Source organism: Rhyacophila brunnea, unplaced genomic scaffold, assembly GCF_057557595.1.
Source record: "Rhyacophila brunnea isolate RB1 unplaced genomic scaffold, BYU_Rbru_1.0 scaffold_11, whole genome shotgun sequence".
Classification (NCBI taxonomy): domain Eukaryota; kingdom Metazoa; phylum Arthropoda; class Insecta; order Trichoptera; family Rhyacophilidae; genus Rhyacophila; species Rhyacophila brunnea.
The window spans coordinates 3,642,968-3,660,431 of record NW_028232763.1 but is presented as its reverse complement, the minus strand read 5'-3'; the positions used below and the strand labels follow the sequence as shown (position 1 = coordinate 3,660,431).

Here is a 17,464-nt window from a genome sequence, read left to right as displayed (position 1 = left end):
TAGATGTAATATATTGTTCATAATTTTCGGAACACAAACATGCACATATAGACTAAATATTTGCACTGTAAGTGCATCGGTAGCTCAACACTCAAAGCACAACACACCACAAACACAAATCCCGTGTTTTTCAAATTAGAATGTTTCAGATGGGTTACAAAATTAAAAATATATTCAATAAAGAATTTTGCATTCTAAAATTTTGTGTATTCGTTTGAATACAACATAGTTTAATTAATAAATTCAGATGCAAGAAGTTTACATTAGCACAGTCCTGAAGACTCTTGATTCATCAATCCTAATTACTATCATCCACTTAACGTTTATTGACTTAGAATTTCATTACTGGATTATGATGAAAAATACAATCATTTTTAATTAGGTAAAACAAACAAAATCAGATATGCTGTGTTGAATTCTAAGCTATTAGTTATTTATCTGCAAAACATAATATTTCCAGACAAATTGACACATCTTATGTAAACAACACTAACTGCATATTTGATGATTTTGAGTTTATGATACAATAACCAAAACTAATAGGGTGTTCATCCAAAATTTTCGAATGCGATTTTACGCCAGGTATATAATACGCCCGTATAATTGCGTTCATCCAAATTTTGTATATAAGCATCTCGCCGAATCCGTACACCGAATGCCCCTCTACCATAAGTTGAGCGAACCGATTGCTAAATTTGTCAGAGTCGATGTTTGACAGATCAACTGACAGCCCGCGTTTGTTGATAATTGTCATACCTAGGTACTTGTTTTCTTTCGTATTTCATTATGATTCAGTGAATTATTTTGATTATTGTCTAATGGTATTATCTATTTTACAATTGATCCTATAATTGGTGCTTCATTTTATTCAATCATGAATGCTTTATTTATAGGTACTAAACTTTGCTTTCGTAGATGAAGCTAATCTAGTGCAGATTCATGAAAATCAAATAAATATAATACAATATTTTTAACAACACAATTCATATCATGCTGGAATCGATTTATGCATAATAATTATAGGGTAGGTAGGCATACTATCAAGATAGGTAACCATTTCCTTTCATTTGTTTATATTGTAATGATTATATTTATTTTTAATAACGTTTATTCGGCATTCGGATTATCCGGCCATAATGTACATAGTATTAATCGAAAAATAAAAGAAATAATATAAAATTATGTAATAGCAACAATGACATTAATGTCATTGAATAGCGAGTTCAAAATATGTGGACTACTAGGGCTACCTAGCGGCAAAATGTGAAAAAATATCGTTTGTTTGACAGTTAAGTGCACATAGACATCAAAAACTGACCATAGAGAAAAAATATGTTTCTGTTTTAATATAAGGAATACTTGTTTTACATAGACGTGCATATACAAACACCGTTATTTGAATGCAGCATAATAGAACACCGCGGCAACCGAGTATACAAAGCCGAAGACAAGTCAGTGAACACTCGACAAGTTTTATTGCGGCAATAAACGGTTCCGGCGTAAGGTGAGACCGTCATAAACCATTCGGTTTTGCTAATTCCATGGATAGCCTATTAAGCTTATCAAGAAATAAAATTACTAGTGTCGTTTACAATAAAATTTCCAAACAGATGTAAAGAACATTATCTACATAAAATTATTCCTGTCATAACAGATTTGCAGATATAGTAGGTAGGTAGGTACATAATATTATGGTGTTTCAAAATACAAAAATTAGATACTTATTTTTTTATAAATCTGAGTGGCAGAATTATAGCGCTTCTGAAGTCGTGGGTTTGAATACCATGTCAGGCAAATTCACATGTTATCATTTTAATGTGTTTTTGGATCTGGAGCATGGACCTAATAGTCATTCCTCATAAAAAAATACCATAACAAAAGAAACCTCTCAATGATGGTAGGTAGTAACTATTAGACAATTCCGATTTCAAACAAACTACATAAAGGCATGAAAATTTTCAATGAAACTGACAAGTTCTCTTTTTTGTGACAATATCATAGTCTATAAATTACATTTAATAGAAATATTAGCTGCCCGATATTACTCCGTACGGGAGCAAATATAGTATATTGTGGAACTCGCTCCATGAATTATATGCACACATAATTTAATTAGGAATGAAATACAGCAACACTACATTGATTTGTTTTGAAAATCCAGTGAGTATAATGTATTTCAATTACATGACATTTCTAATCATAGACTATATTTTATGTTTTTGGTTTTATCAGTGACAATACACTGAGTTTTTTTTAAACATTACATTGATCATAAAAATAAATTATACGTCATGACAATCAACGAAATATAGTTCAATTAATCTCTGTAGACATTTGATCCGTATGTTCGTAAGTAATAGACACGTTTGTGCACAATTTAAATTTTATAGGAAGATACAATGATCACAATAAATTATTGAAATCTATTTCAGTATAAAAAAGTATTTTACATGCAAGGAACAGCTGTCCATTCAATACGTTTGCGCAAAAATAATTACTAATATTCTTTGGGCCATAATAACACTAGGAGCATCGATTCTCATTAAAATTATTTTTCTTAATATAATTACATACTAATTATAATCTTGCCTAACTGCACAGCAAAAATTATATTTTACACACTGCTGTGTAAATAAATATGTAGTAAAAAATATATCTCATCTCGATTATAATTCAAAAGTAGTTTCTAAAAATTGATTTGAAAATCAACAAAGAATACAGAAATCAATAAATAACAGTCGGCGACCCCCACCAAATCATGGCAATGAATAGATTTCTGAAATGTATAAAAAGCAAAAACATTATACAAATTATAAATGATATGAATCATTTGATAAAGCTTACTGTAAAATAATATATTCATAGAGAACACGCATAGTTTTGATGGATTTAATACAAAATAAAAGAGAATATTAATACACAATTTAACAAGTTTTGTCCACGTCTTATTGAAATGACTTTTAATTTGTTTTAATTATTAACAATGAGGGGGTTTCTTTTATTACCGGTTTTACATGTAAATCAATTGATATTGTGTTTTGATTTTAATAAAATAAATACATTGTCTTTCCATCATTAATTATTGACAGTTAACAATCGATTGAAGTAATTAAATGAAATTAAAATAATCGAGATTGGTAATCATTATCAATAGATACATTATTGTTATTTTTTAAGTTGATTTAAACATTGAGCATTTGGACACTTTGATTAACACCTAACTTACAAATACATTTGACAAAAATGTTATTCCAACAATATTAATTTTATAATTATTGAATAATATAATCATTTTTTATCATGATAAAAACATTGAGATGTTAAGAATTATAACGTATCTATTCGAATATAGAAATATTTTATCATACAGAATTCCTATATAAGATTGAGAAATAATAACTATTAGTTTGAGAGGTTTTTTCTAATTTTTTGTTCATAATTTGCTGTACATATTTGAACACACGTAATTTTACGAAATAAATAAAAATTCTATAGATACCGTATTAACATTTAACAACTACAAAAGATTCATACATTAACTACATAACAATCATTATTTACATTACGAATAGAACAATAAATATTTTTCGATATTATAAAATATCTACATAAACTGTCTTTTAAAAGAGATCAGAAGACATTGAAAATTCAGCAAACAACCACGAGTTGAATATTGGTCGATTAAAAATATACTTTGGGAATGCGATCATATCAGTCAGTGAAAACATTTTAAATTATAAACATTTTACAAATCAACAACAAAAACAATAGATAGCTAACAACTATTACTATACTCGTTGACGATTGAGTTTTGAGTTCCGGACTTCATTCAAACGGTCGTGTCAATATTCGAGACCATAGACAACAATGTTTCCTTTCTGGCAATAACAATAAAATGCGTAGATTTTAAGTTAAAGTCAACGAAAGGAAATGTTCTCTGTTCTGTGACAATATGCGACTTAGATGTGCGCGATAGCGTCACAATAAAACATTTTAAAAACCAATCAATGGCCACAATCCTTCAAAGCAAGACGCACGTTCTTGAAATTCGTTGTTTAAGTGTCCTTTTCTCTAATTGTATTGGCTTTTTAATTTCGACGTGTCTCTTGCTAATCAGATTATCCGGGTCACTCAAGCTATCCCAGATGTACTCTTCCGTTAAAACACGGTGCATTACGACTCTATAGATACCTATGATAGCACTTTTCGAATTTAGACCTATACTGTCGCACAGCATCTTCGACGATATGCCGTAATTATTTAATTTTTCCCTAGTCTTCACCTCGAGAGTATTCAAAAACGTCAAATCGTGCGTACACGTTGGCAACATAATAAATCGACCTTGTTCAACAGGGGTACCATCTGCACATTTCAAATTAACAGCTGGCTTAGTGGATGGGAGCATTTGGACATCGAATGATTGACCTCTAGTTGTGTTGGCTAATTTCTTTCTAACGTTAGGTTCTATCACATGTATCTTTCCATTGGATTCCTTCCCCTCGACGATACTTGAAATGGTATCCGGAGTAACTTGACTAGGATTATATTTAGTTGCGCTGACTTTGTTTCTATTGTTAAAATTCTTCAATGCACCATCGGTCATAGTGGTTGAACACTTTCTGAAGTTATTCTTGTTAGCCGGATCGTTCATGTCGGTAATTTTATTATTGGGCGATAACGGAGTGGAACCTCTTCGCAATTTAGTCGCCAAGACCATCAAAGAATTCTTTCGTCTTCTGTTGAAGTCTGCTGCGGGCGGTGGGGGGACATTGAACCATTCGTTTTCTATCATATCATCAATGGTCATTCGTTGCCTTGGCGGTTGGATCAATGTGTGTTCTGTAAAATATATTAATAATTAAGCATTATATAGAATGGAACATTAATTCAAAAAAAAACCACTCAATACTAAAGTTACTTACGGCAGATAGGTACATAATAAAAAAATTATAAATTCTATTTCAAATAAAATGAACCTCTTTCGAAAATAAATAAATTACATGTCGATATAGTGTTTTCAATATGTGTTGAGCAAATGGCTAACGATCATATTTATAGACTTTTGTCCAGAAAAGGAGGAAGAAGCCCAAAAACCCAAAAATCTATAAATTCAAACAACTGTGAAAGTCTCAAACATCATGGCTAACAATCATTACTCTAAAAAAAGATTGTTAACAATTGTAGACATTAGAGATATGTACGCAATCAGCTTGTTTTCAACATACATACCTATAATATAGCAGCACTGGTCACTGACATATCCTGGAATCTGATACTTTCCCTCGAGTATGAAATTCTTGAGTGCAGTGACAGTGTGAGCCCGGAACGGCATGCTTCCCGTCACCATGAAGTAGAGAAGGATTCCGAGCGCCCACACATCAACCAGCTGCCCAAAGTAGCTTTCGTCCCTGAACAATTCTGGAGCTGCATATGGCGGAGATCCACAGAATGTGTTTAATGGCTGCCACATTCCTGAAAAGGTGAAAAAGATTTTTAATGACTTCTCTATGTACCATTACAGACATTTGATGTTTGACAGCTACTTTAGGCTTCTTCACCCTATGTTATTAAGGATAACTCTTTAACCCTTTTTACTTCTTCTGCTCTTCATTCTTTATGTCAAACCCAAAGAGAAATTTCACATGCTCTTAACTTAAGTATCTATTCGAAGCTAACCCATCGTCATCGTTGATTGATTTTTTTCAGCTTAAAAGTTAGATTTTAGCAATTATTGGTTAAATGTTGTTTTTAGAAACACAGTTTGTCTTTTATTGTATGTATATCTTGGTGATTAGAAATAATAATTGAACAAACATCATAAAAAACATACCGTTCATTAATTGGGTACTGAACCCAAAATCCCCTAGCTTCACAACGGCTGGGGAAGAATAGAATACGTTTTCAGCCTTTATATCTCTATGTATAAAACCTTTGGTATGCTGAAAAGAAAAAGTAGTATAAATTAAGAAAAATAAATATATATATATCTACATTTCGCACTGGAATAATATAAATTAACACTAACTGCTCAGTACTGTCCCAGTGAGCAAATGGGTCTATTCTATTATATCACTACTAATATCTAAAATAAGATTAAAATAATTACAAGATAAAAAGAACTTATTATATACTTACAACGTTTTTAAATTTTCTGTTGAATCATATAAACTTGACTTAACTAGCTTAAACGATCAAAAAAAATTGTACTTGATAGAAATAATACTGAAATGTCATTTTGACATTCATATTGATTTCCATAGTAACACACGTATATATTAATAATTTAGTTGTTAGGACCCTAGACCCCTAGCAACCAATAATAGTATTTTACTTTTTAAGGATTTCTTCCGAAATAACTTTTCATACAAAACAGAATTAACTGAAAATGAATTCAATTCTACTTAAAGATGGCTAAAAGTATTAAAAAAATGCATTGGCATCGTGTTCTGATATATTCTAAAAGTTTCAAATGTCTAGCTAGTTGGGAAGTTGGTTAAAAATCGATTGCAAGATTTGTACCGGATAAACAACCACCGGACAAATAAGAATACGACCTAATAAAAACATTGTAAAATAGCCTGCCCACTCCACACACAAGCAATGTTTACAAAATGCTACATTCACTTGTTTTGAAAATCTTCTGCCATCGCGTGTTCGGTAGAAATAATGTTCTTATTTCAAAATTGGAATATTATGTGTGAATATTGACATAAACAACATGGATAGACCGATTACTTACCATGTGCTTAACGGCATGGACGACTTGTAGAAAAAGTTTTTTCGCTGTATTTTCTTCTAATCGTCCGTCCATGGATATTTTATTAAATAATTCACCACCAGGGGCATATTCGGTTACTAAATGTATTTTACTGTACGTTTCCACTACTTCAAAAAGTCTGTAAAAGAAAGATGTCACTGTGTTATACTTTTCACAAAATATATAGCAAACTGATATAAACAAAATCATTAAACATTAGCAATCGGAGGTTGAACACAATCATTGGCAATTCGTCCCATGATGCAGCTGCTATGAATGGTGTTTATATTAAGAGGTTGTACAGCCAAGAAGTCATTCTCCTACCATATATTCAGACAATCCTCAAATCTTCCTTGGATAATCAATCACTACCGACAACTTTTAGCTTTTTATATTAAAGTAATATATTCTTAAAATGTTTATCGAACCTTATAATATTGGGATGATGAACTGCCTCCATCGTCGCTATTTCCCTGGTTAACATCTTTCGAGTTTTACTATCCAGTTTGCTCTTATCAATAATTTTAATGGCTACTTTGTCTGAAAATAAAAAAAAATATATACATTTAAACCTAAATGCGAAAGAAAAAGGGAGATAAGTTTGAAAAATATGTTGAAAATAACTACAGTCGAACTTGGTTATTAACGAGGAAGATGGGACCAACTGAATTTGTTTGTTAATAGCATTACTCTTTATATCATTATATAACATTTTTCGCGCCACGTTCTATTTAAGCATAGAACATAAAAAATCTAAAAATCATCGTAAAAATCCCCAAAACGAGCATGGCATTCATAAACTACAAAAGAAGTTGTTTATTGTTATAATGAAGTGCTGAGCCACCGGCGCTTGTAGGTACTTACTGACTTCACAAAGCTTGGATTTTTTACATGCAATTTCATCCATATGCGTGGATACTTTTTCAATGTTGTCGGCGAAAACACCAATTAGGTAAACACTTAAATAGTGTCATAAACGTAATCCGATCCCGGCGGCATCGGTCTAGTTAACTGCCCGGTCATATTTTATTGCTTAGGGTCGAAAATGTTGTTTTTATACGATCGACACATGAACAGTTTTGCTCCGTATACCCGAGAAGTAGTTCGTTATAAAAGTGAATAAATGTATGGAAAAAATCACAAACTAAAATGTCAACGAATGTTTCCTCATTACATCCGAGATCTCGCTATTTCCGTGATCGTAATAACCAAGTTTGACTGTATATTATTACAAATATCCATAAAGGAGAAAAGAGACATGTCGAATTAACAAATAATGCTAAATTAGTAAATTTCATATCTAAATGAGAATTTATATTTAAAATACTTTGGCAATCCTGAAATTTTGTGATTTTAGACATATCTCCATTTTTTTTCGAATTCAAATTACAGAACGGTTTAACATGAATTATTATAGTATTATTCATTAACAATAAATAAAAATCTTACCCCTTGTTAGCTGATGGACTGCTAATTTTACTTGAGAGAAGTTTCCGCTTCCAATGTCACTTGAAAATCGGTAATATCCAACCCGCTTTCCAAGTGATAGCTGAAACCAAAAACACACCTCTCATCATTCTATACTAGTACAATATAAGACCATGAGAGGATTCTGTGGACTGTGGGCAGAAGGTACTAATAATATTGTGGACAGTGAAAAGTAGATAGGTAAAGTATCCATACTAAAATGAGAAAATTAAAAGGATTGACCGGTTACTCAAAACAAAATTTCAGAGTTCTGCAGTTCTTTGGATATATCATGCCCAGAGAAGATGGTGATAATTTAGAGATATATCTAGTAAGTGGCAACATCGAGGAACAATGCAGAAGAAGAAGGTCCCCTACTGAATAACTTGGCCAAGTGAAAGATGTTAATGGCCTTTTGATACCTTTAACCATATGGTCCCAGTAGCTAAGGGTGGAGGTAGGCTGTTAAGATCTGCCATAAACAGTGCACATTAAACTTTGTTAGTCATACATATTTGTTTTTATTGAACTAAGACTACAATTTACAGATGCTGTTGGTTAGTTTTTTAAAATCAATCAAACCATGCCTAAACCAAACCCTTATAGTTTTGGTATACTTTGGTCGATACATCAAAACTGTGCACACTTATTCATTCATACTTATTTGTTTTCGTTGGATTAAGAATACATCATATTACACATATTGCTGGTTCATTTTTTAAAATTCATTAAGCCCTGCCTAAATCAAATTATTATAGATAATAAATATTATTCTATCTATAAAATATACAAAGTTATATATGATTTAATTGCATAATTTTAGATATTTTATAGATAGACGAGTATTTTTTGACTATTTATTAAGGCTTGGTTTCGCAGGGTTTAATTGAATTTTAAAAATGAACCAACACCATCTGTAAATTGTAGTCTTCTTTCAATGAAAACAAATACGTATAACTGACAAAGTTTAGTGTACAGTATTTATGGCGGATCTTAACACCCTTCGCCACTGTATGGCGGCATAGGCGGTATACAGAGATCGTTGGTGAGATTTTATGAAGGTCTGAATTACGACCCTCAACTATGAGAAATACGACAAAGAATAATAATATGAATCTATTATGAAAGGTTTTCAAAAATAATTAGGATAAACTTCGAAGTGGCGCCTAACGTGGGGCTCTGAAGCAAAAGCAGAAGTATAATTTTACATACAAAAGAAGAACAATTACCTCGTGCAGCCATCTTGAATCATATTGAAGACTATGTAGTAGTTGGTCATATTGAGTTTTTGGCACTGGCCCTGCAGGCGCTAGAAATAAATACAATACAAATTATCTACAGGTAAGAACACATTGCATTAGTCTCGCAAACCAATGAAGCATCATTATTTGGGTGAAAAATTACAAATAACAGTACTTAACAAAACTACAACAGCAGGTTGCCATTTTTTTTTCGAATAATGCGTTCAATTTTTTTTTTGTACTGAACACATTCTAAAATATGGATATATTTTTGTACCTACTTGACAACAATAGCCTATTTCAAAATACAATACACCTGATTACTAATCTGTTTTGACTTGATGGAAAGCACTAGTAATATAAAAAATATATCTTGATATTGCAGTGATTCCCAACCAAGTTCCGCGAAAATTTTCAACCTGCGACATTTTTTTATAACTATAAAAGTTTTCATATCACAATAAATTATTTTGATATTTTTTAGGTTGGTTACTTCAATCACACACACGATACGTGTTTCTCAATCCATCAGGACCATTGAAAATATGAGAAACGTTTTGCGGACCGCTAACACAAAAATAAAAAATACATTTTATATAGAAATGTATAATAACGTCTGATAGCGGTTGATTTCGTCACATAAGATCATTAATCGACTTTAAGAACAAAAACACAAAGCACAAACATTTGCAGGTGCACGGGTTTTGAAGAAAATCTTTTTTTGCATAAGCATTTGGACGCCAAAAATTCGCATACCACCAGAAAATTTCTGCGGACTATCGGTTGAGAAACACTTGGTTAGATATTATTCGCATATTATAATAGAAAACTTTATAAAAAAAAAACAAAGTCATTAGTCATTACAAAAAAATAATTATTTTTAGCCCATAAGGCGTAAAATGGTAGTGTTTGTTATAATATTATTGTCAGACAGGTAGGGATTACCCGATTTACAACATAATTTAAGCGCTCCTCCAATTAAAGAAAAATGTTGGAAACTACTGTATTATATTAGAGATAGATAATATAAGATAACAGTACGAACATATAATAACAATATTTGCTTATGTTTAATAACTTACCAACAGTTCCCTTTTGAACCAACATCTTGTAGATTTGTATTCACCTCACCCCCTCTTGCATTTCCAACCCCCACTGATTTCCGACCACTTCAAAAATAGTCACAACTTGACCTACTGGAACCACTACACTCTAGAAGCTCTCTTCAGCATCAACCAGATCTACAACAAAAGAAAAACTCAAGTCAATGTTATTTCACTGGAAATTTTCTGGCAGTGGCGAAGGGTGTAGGTAAGCTATTAAGATCCGACATAATTAGTGCACACTAAACTTTGTCAGTCAAACGTATTTGTTTTCATTGAACAAAGACTACAATATGTAGATAGTGTGTTAAATTTTAATATTCGATTAAGCCCGGTCTAATCCAAACTATATAAGTAGACAATAGTCAACAAATATTCGTTTATCTATAAAATATCTAAAATTATTCCAATAAACCATATATAATTTTATATATTTTGTAGATAGAAGATTTTTTTTATCGATTACGGTTTGGTTAGGCATGGTTTAATGAATTTTAAATAACTAACCACCACCATCTGCAAGTACTGAAACGTATACACTATTTTTGTCGGATCGCCCATAGCATAAAAAATAAACTATTATGGTTTGGTTTATTATGGTTTTACCATCTGCAAATTGTATTAAAACAAACAATAAGTATGACTGATAAGGTTTAGTGTGCACTATTTATATTGAATCTTAACAGCCTACCTCCAACCCTCGCCACTGCTGTAGGTATCCGACATGTATAGCAACAATCTTCAAAAACAGTGGTTAGATATTTTTATATTCCGAAAAGAAGCTTTGGTTTTCTATTATATGAAATTGAAGCTGAGAAAAAGTTACAAAGACTAATAATTTAATTAACTGTAAGTCAATAAACATTGCTTAGATATTCATTTGCAGCAAGATTAACGATATTGTGCTCTGGGACTTTTGTCAGAGCTTAGAGTTTCAGAGATTTCGAGAAATTGTCACCAGAAATATAGGAATATAATTCGTGAGATTCAGAAGTCCGGATTCCGTAATATTATTTTGAAGGTAAAAGTTCGTCTTCTTTTGAGTTGAATAAATATTCATTTTAAACACGAATTAAAACTTTATGAGGCAGAATCGAGTAGATGCCTGAGCTTTCAAATTATATTCGGAAAATTTCTAAATGCGTAGCAGTAATCTTTTAGTATTAAACGAATTTCCAATGTCGCAATCATCATAATACATGCACGTATCCAGATAACGAAATCGAGAATTTCTCGAACCGGAATTTTCGATCATTCCGGTTCGCAAACTAATGATGTCAATAATGTGCGAGCACGATTGCCTCGGGCTGCGTATGCTAAGACCGTTAAAATACATTGGCAATCCAAATCGTACAAAACGAGAGAGAGATAACATATGCGCAGAAGAAAATACTAAAAGCTCACAGTTTCTACTACTTAAATGTATATAAGTGCTTTCGCGACAAAATATCGGCATTTTTCTTTCGTTAAAACCCGAGACACACGATACTACAAACGCACTGTGCAAACTGTGACACTTCAACACCGATTTTACCTGATTCCAATCTGATTCGATTAAAATTTAGCAAGATCAAAAAAGCTACCATAATTGAGAGGAAAAATTTAAATCAATTTCACACATTTTTTCGAATTATCAAAACCTATCACATTATTATCTATTACATATTTTCCTCTCGGAATCAAATTTTAAAGCTTTTCTGGCCTTCCGAGCCTCCGCAGCGAAAAGCACGACTGTGTATGTTCGTAAGAAAAGAACTGTACAAAAATGACAGTCTGAAGACAATGATATGAGTTACCCCATCTCCACCAGCCATGTATATGCGGCCGCGATTTATGCACGCCCGCCTTCCATGGTGCTATTGGTTTATTTATCTTTAATGACATGAAGTGTCCTCTATACCCGTGCACTGAAACCATTGCCCCCTCAAGGGGGTGGCTAACACGGCTCTAGTCTGAGGGCCCAGGCTCAGGGGGGAGCCCGGCGTGGCAGGTCAACCAGATAAGTGAGATAAACACCACATTACAAATTTTTTCTAAAAGAAAAAAAGTTCCCTGCGGGCTATTTTACTTCGAGAGTGGGTATTGAGATTTTAAAATACATATCTGATTGTGGGATGCAATTTTTGATTATTATGTGTCAATACTCGACAATTAATAATTATTCCTGAACTGGTAACTAACCATAATTCAAGTGGATGTATTACAAAATCGCCTAACATCCAAAGAATACCACTAATTTTACCTCGAACACCATTTGGAAAACGCTGCTTTAGAGTATCAAACTGTCTTTAACCTTAGCGATAGGTAGGGGGCCCGATTGAGGATGTGGGGGCCATCAATGAACTCTGCCGAAACAGAGGAATCAGGAGTTGAAAGTGACGAATCTTAAGGAGGGATTGGAATTATACCGTCCTCCATATGACACAGCAAATTTTTCAAATGCCCCAAAGTTGCCAAAATTTTCTGGTCGAGCCGCCCTCATTTGGCGGTCGGTGTATTTCTAACTGAGCCAATCGAACACAGTTGTTTTTTACGTCGCTATCAATCTAAATTGTAAATATTCAATACATTGAGTACATTTTCAGGTGCTTAATTTTTATGGATACTTGCCAATAAAATTTATCCAGTGCCAGTTTATGATAGTAATAAAATAATGTTGTAGGTTATTTATACGACAGTAGCCATGCCATATGCGCGAGAGATTTGATAGAAGAAAAAAAAACAACACCAATAAACACGTCAAAGTATGAAAAATAATGAAATGCTTTTAGCCTATCTGTAAACGTGTTACATTGATAATAGCAACATACTAATACTATTATTTTGTATATTACTTATATACTTTTATGTTAGATAATTCAGTATTTGTTTACAGGCTTAACACGCAAAACGCATTAGGTGCAGCTTGCAAAGACGACATAATGTACTTTACAATAAAAATAATATTAATAGGTACTATAAACACACACCTACAACATATTATAAAGTTAATGGAATATTTATATGAAAAATAGATTTACATAACAAAATTCATTTTTTACTACGTTTTATTAGCTCGTATTCTTGTTTGTCCAGTACAAATCTTTTCTTGTTTGTCCAATACAAATCTTGCAATCGATTTTTAACTAAATAATATATCAGAACACGATGACAATGCATTCTTTTAATACTTTTAGCCATCTTTAAGCAGAATTGAATTCATTTTCAGTTAATTCTGTTTTGTATGGAAAGTTATTTCGGAAAAAATTCGTTAAAAGTAAAACACTATTATTGGTTGTTAAGGTGGTCCTAGCAACTAAATTATTAATATATACGTGCGTTACTATGGAAATCAATATGAAATGTCAAAATGACATTTTGTAGTTTTTGTAGTTACACTACACTTAGCCTATTATGCTCAATATGCCAAGATTCACCTCCACGCGGTTGACCGGCACTCCAAAAAAATCGGAAACCAAGTAGGCTTTAGTATTAATGTTTGTAAAATCTCATACATGTTACTCAATTAATAAATGTTTGAAAATTTCTTATAATTGCTCTATTTATTGCGCATTTGATCATTTTCTTTCAAGTTTATGGGATAATTCATCAAAAAAAAAGATTAAAAAAAGTATTTATTAATACATAGAATTCTCAAGTTTATATGATTCAACAGAAAATTTAAAAACGTGGTATATAAAAAGTTCTTTTTATCTTGTAATTATTCAAAAATACACAACAGAATATCGGAAATTAATTATATAAGAGGGTTACCCAAAGAACAGATTAATAAATATAATTCAGATAGGCTAGAAATGGCAAATAGGATTTGATCAGCGTGCCAAAATATGCCGACTTCCTGTTATCGCCGATTTCTTGTTGTCGGACAATAGGTACCTAGTATAATATCATCAAAACATCGCAAGGAGGAAACAGTACGTAATAGTACACCTGCCTACGAATGCTACGACTCGAATCCGATTTATATTGTGTTACCTTCAAACCTTAGAGTCCTTAGACTATAGATCCACACTTTAAATTCCCATATATTCGTGTCCAATACCTCAATCCTTCATTCATATTTTCATTTTCCCAAGCGCTAAGCAATTAAAATGTCGTATACCTACCTACGAAGGCACATCATTCAAAGTATCTTCTCGCGTGACGGCCAACTATTAGGTAATCAATTATGTTGAAACACTTTCATCTAATCCGATTTAATATCTAGGTACACTGTACAACACTACACAGTAATGTTAATATTTACAATTGAATGGAGTGTAGTACACGGGTCGTCAACCTTTTCGTCGAAGCAGTCGCATGTCAATATATATATATATACATATAATATATATTCCAGCAGAGACGTCCCGTGGGGGTAGGCAGATTGAGCGTCGCTTGTGAGGTGTTTATATTTAGAGAAATCCTAGCAAACAAATTACTTAGGACCGATTGGGTCTTGAACCCACATCAACCGCAATTCAACGAATACACATATGCAGTATTCTTAATTCTGTCAATAATGGAAACCTATTTTTTAATTTAAAATTATGATGTCAAACCTATAACTAAGTTTGACCAATAGATTGCATCAGAATTTCATAAATTTTACTTCTGATGTAGGTACTTGCACTTGTAAATAATTTAATGTATAGATATACATATACAATGTATGTAAGTACAAACTCATATGATTTTTTTAAACTAATGTATATTAGGTTATAAACGTATTTTATTAATTATGATGAAATAAATGAATTCAATATTAAAAAAACACCATGAATATAGTGGTGTTATTTTTAACCAAAGAGTTAGTTAAGAGAAAGAGATAATAATTAGAATTACGGTAACCCGTGTGAACTTTTTTTATTAATATCTACGCTTCGTAACGAATGTAAATAATGTTTTTTCAGTAGTGTGGTTGAATTGGTAGCCATAGAAAAAATAATATTCTGTAGGTACATTGGTGAATGACAGCAGAGCCGGTGCCGGTCTGTTTTGACATTTTATTATACATAATTTAAGTACGACATTCTGTTGTTTGCGATGCATTGTGATTGTTTATCTAAATATTCCGATTAAAAACTTGTTTTACGTTTATTTTAGTGCAACCCGGATTATAAATCTAGTACTTATTAAACGGTTTTATTCAATAAAACGGAATTTTGTTGTAGTACTTATTCCACTCTAACCAATAAATTAGGACCGGTTTCGTCCGCCTCAGAGGGACATTTTCGAGAATTCAAAAGTTTCATGGTTTATTATTGCAATATCTGTAAATTTATTAATTTTTGAAATTTACTGACTGAGTAAATCTACAATTGTGTTAAAATACTTACAGTTTTAAAAAGAATATTACAATGTGAAGTTTACTATATATAAATCAGTCAGCAATATGAAATGACGTAAGTACAGCTAACTAACCAATTAACTTTTAACCCTTTTCAACTTGATTTTAATATATTTATGATACGGTTTTCTTATATGCCTTTTTGTCATTTACTAGATTGAGGGATAAATCTGATGAAAATGCATTCCACTGCTAAAGATAGGTACCTACCGAATGTAGTCAAGCAAAGTAAGTGATCATTCGCGTTGCCAATCCCTGATGTAGACAATTTAATCGAATAAATCGCACGTAATATTATAAATTATAATATAACGTATAACTACAACATAATTTCACATTTTCTCCGATTTTAAGATAGATTAAATGGGCATCTATTTTGACATTTGGATTAATTAAATTCGAAATTCGAAAACGCATTGTTACCTACTAAAAAGTAAATAGGTATGAAGCAATGCACTAACAAAGGTCATTTTGAAATTAGAACGATAAAATAAAACCATCTAAAAATGGGTGTATATCTAATTTTATTATTACTATTATTGCCAGTCGTAAAAATTACACAAACATTACGAATAATTTATTCTTAACGGTGGTTTTAGTGTTTTGTTTCAATTAAAAAATATAGGTATGTAAGTAAATAAAAATTTGAATATATAATAGATCGACAATTATTAATCTATGGATGACTATATTTGGACTAGAAGACTACTTTTTTAAAGATTGTTTTCAATCCAAATATAATCAGTAGTTATTATTAAGATCAGAGAAAATTGATGATTACTGATTTTAAATTTTTTATGTCACGTAATGTGAGACTAATTATTATTCGTTCACTGGTAGCTAAATAACTTTTGTAAATGTGGTGCAAACTGGTTCACAAAAATTGGTAAAATTACTCCAATTTAATGGTACTCCACATAGGTACAGAAATGGCATAATATAATTATGTATGAAGACATCATAATTATAACGTAAATATATGAGTATGTATGACGCTTACAGAATCAAACTAACATTTTCAATTAATTTTTTTTTCAATTTTTTATTTTTTTTACGTATTGTGGACATTACAAATTATAAGTTTAAGGCAAAAAGTCCACTAAAGCGGGCTTGCGGGGCGCTCGCGCATATTATATGTGAATCATCGAAAATACAACGTAATCAAATACGCCAGCGCACACTGGATTTGACGACGCATTGTGCCCGCCCGCCCCATGAGTCACCGTTGTGTGGCTTCTCAGCGGCCGACTTAATGATAATACAACGTAGTCCATTCATTGAACACGGCAAACAAAATCACGCTTCTGGCAGCGTCGTCGATAGACAGGCGAGAAGGCATTATTTAATAACAGTGAACTCTTTGTTTAGTTATTGCGTGTCCGATATTTCGCTGGTAGAATGATGTCATCGTGAATATTAATTACAAGCCCCGAGAAATTTAATAATATTTTTATTGCTTTGTTATGAGAGACGCTGATAATAATAATTATTTTGTGCTCCTTGAGCCCCTTATTACATAGGTGAAGGGTAATGAGTGGGTGGGAGGGGGCCTACTTCGTAGAGAGCG

At 32.0% G+C, this 17,464-nt stretch overlaps 1 protein-coding gene across 1 annotated transcript in view; it reads right to left on the bottom strand.

Moving 5' to 3' along the window:
* Positions 1–3,434: 3,434 nt before the first annotated feature.
* The window catches only part of LOC147078289 (serine/threonine-protein kinase NIM1), a 185,623-nt gene continuing 171,593 nt past the window's right edge, over positions 3,435–17,464 (bottom strand). The window contains exons 3-10 of the mRNA XM_085958254.1: positions 10,548–10,706; positions 9,454–9,533; positions 8,207–8,306; positions 7,186–7,297; positions 6,740–6,896; positions 5,831–5,939; positions 5,230–5,472; positions 3,435–4,839 (exon numbers count right to left, since the gene is read on the bottom strand). Coding sequence (XP_085814380.1) covers positions 4,022–4,839; positions 5,230–5,472; positions 5,831–5,939; positions 6,740–6,896; positions 7,186–7,297; positions 8,207–8,306; positions 9,454–9,533; positions 10,548–10,572 — 1,644 coding nt within the window. The 5' untranslated portion in view covers positions 10,573–10,706 and the 3' untranslated portion in view covers positions 3,435–4,021. The remainder of the gene's footprint in view (positions 4,840–5,229; positions 5,473–5,830; positions 5,940–6,739; positions 6,897–7,185; positions 7,298–8,206; positions 8,307–9,453; positions 9,534–10,547; positions 10,707–17,464) is intronic.